The sequence below is a fragment of the Austrofundulus limnaeus genome, unplaced genomic scaffold (assembly GCF_001266775.1).
Source record: "Austrofundulus limnaeus strain Quisiro unplaced genomic scaffold, Austrofundulus_limnaeus-1.0 Scaffold721, whole genome shotgun sequence".
In the NCBI taxonomy this organism is placed as follows: Eukaryota; Metazoa; Chordata; class Actinopteri; order Cyprinodontiformes; family Rivulidae; genus Austrofundulus; species Austrofundulus limnaeus.
The window spans coordinates 84,726-86,677 of NW_013953123.1; the positions used below are offsets into that span (position 1 = coordinate 84,726).

A 1,952-nucleotide genomic window follows, 5' to 3' on the forward strand; every position below is an offset into this window, starting at 1 on the left:
TCAACAGGACAAAAACTGTCCAGACATAAATCAGGTTCTAGTGACACTAAAGCTGCATCATCTGAGACAGTAGCAGGAAGTTTGGCATGAAATGTATTCCTTAATAAAATTATTTCATCTATGAAGAATCTAATGAAGTCATCACTACTTAAAGTTATAGGGACACATGGCTCAACAGAGACAGGACTTTTCATTAGTCTAGTTACAGTACTGAACAGAAACCTGGGATTGTTTTTATTCTCTTCTATTAAAGATGAACAGAACAACAGCTAACATTAGTGAGAAAAGCTTGTTTACCTTGAGGGAGACACACAAACCTGGAGACRAATTCAGAATTAGACTTAAAAAATAAAGTATAAAATAAAAAATAATAATATTTATCACATTTTCTTGCAGGTGTGGAGGCTCGCAAAGTCTTTGATGACGCCCAGTTGATGCTCAGCCGTGTGATTGACAGCAGCAGTCTGAAGGGGAGTGGATTAGTGGGCTTCTGGCGTGCTCAGAGTGATGGTGATGACATCAACATCTACAAAGATGATGTTCCAGTTGGCAAAGACACAAAGCCCGTTGCCAAGTTTTATGGTTTACGGCAGCAGGTACAGAAACTGGTGTTTCCTCAGACACTTTTTGTTCGGCTCATCAGCAGTTTAAAGAGTTGTGATGGATAAAGTTGGGTTTTGAACTGTTGCTCAGTCTACAGAGTTACTGAAACTTGATGTTTGTGTGTTTGTGTGTTTGTGTGCTGTACAGGCTGAGAAGGATGGCTCCACTTCAGAACCCTACCTGTGTATTTCTGATTTTGTGGCTCCTGTAGACAGTGGAGTGGCGGACTATGTTGGGATGTTTGCTGTTGGAGTGTTTGGAGCTGAGGATTTGAGTCAGCGGTTCCTGGCTGAAGGAGACGACTACAGCAGCATCATGGTGAAAGCTCTGGCTGACCGCCTGGCTGAGGTACCGTACACAAAGTCCTGAACCATCTCAGAAACAAGCAGCAGATTACCTAATCAGTAAACTGAAGTGTGTGTTCCGGGTACAAACAAAAATGAGGCCAAAAAGGGGGAAACTGTTTGATAAAACATGAAATATGTAGTAATTTTGGGCATTGGTCCTTTGTTAGAACTACATAATACAGCCCAATACCAAGTAAACATTGAGCTAGAGCATGAACCATAAACCAGAGATGTGCCATATTCATTTTTGAGGTGTGTGTATGTGTGCACGGGTTTTTCCAACAACGTGGGGAAGATTTTCCCAATAAAGCAGCCTCGTGGGGACCAATGCCCATTTCAGGTGGGGGGTTAGGTTTAGGACCAAGGTTTAGGTTAGTTTTAGGGTCAGATAAGTACCTGTGAGGTTAATTTTAGAGTATATGGACAGGGTTAGGCTATAAAGTCTGAAACAAACGAATGAAAGTCAATGCACGGTCCCCACAGGGTTTACAGCTGTTTCTGTGTGACTGACACAGACCTGCCACAGGTCCTGGTTGTTTGTTTCTTCTGTTATTTCAGAGATGTGAAGGTCATTTCTCTTCTCCTCCTCCTCTGACAGCATTTTAGCCAGCTGCCATCACAGCGCAGTCACAAACTCCAGCTGCTTTTGTACAAACAAAAATAATGACAAACTACCCGTGCAGTTGTTTATCTACCCTGACAACAAACGTGTTCTGCTCTGGGACGAGCTTTTGGCCTGGACCCATAAACGGACCTGGGCCCAGGGTCTTTTTTTACTACGGCCCGTAACTGGCATGGATTTAGATTACAGATCTGGGGTCAGATTTATAAAGGATTGTGTGGAAACCATACTAAAAGTGAACGTACGGCCAAAAGGTGGAAATGGCGTACGCCAAAAAAAATTTCAGATTCATAAAACTATGCATACGCACGTTTCTGCGCATCTTTCATTAATAAATCACAGCCGCATGTCAGAGTTTGCGCACGAGGTCCCGCCTCAGG

At 42.9% G+C, this 1,952-nt stretch overlaps 1 protein-coding gene across 1 annotated transcript in view; it reads left to right on the forward strand.

Moving 5' to 3' along the window:
• Positions 1 to 1,952, forward strand: part of mtr (5-methyltetrahydrofolate-homocysteine methyltransferase) — a gene marked incomplete at its 3' end in the record, with an annotated part of 97,370 nt that overhangs the window by 80,973 nt on the left and 14,445 nt on the right. The window contains 2 exon segments of the mRNA XM_014028160.1: positions 397 to 596; positions 751 to 951. Coding sequence (XP_013883614.1) covers positions 397 to 596; positions 751 to 951 — 401 coding nt within the window.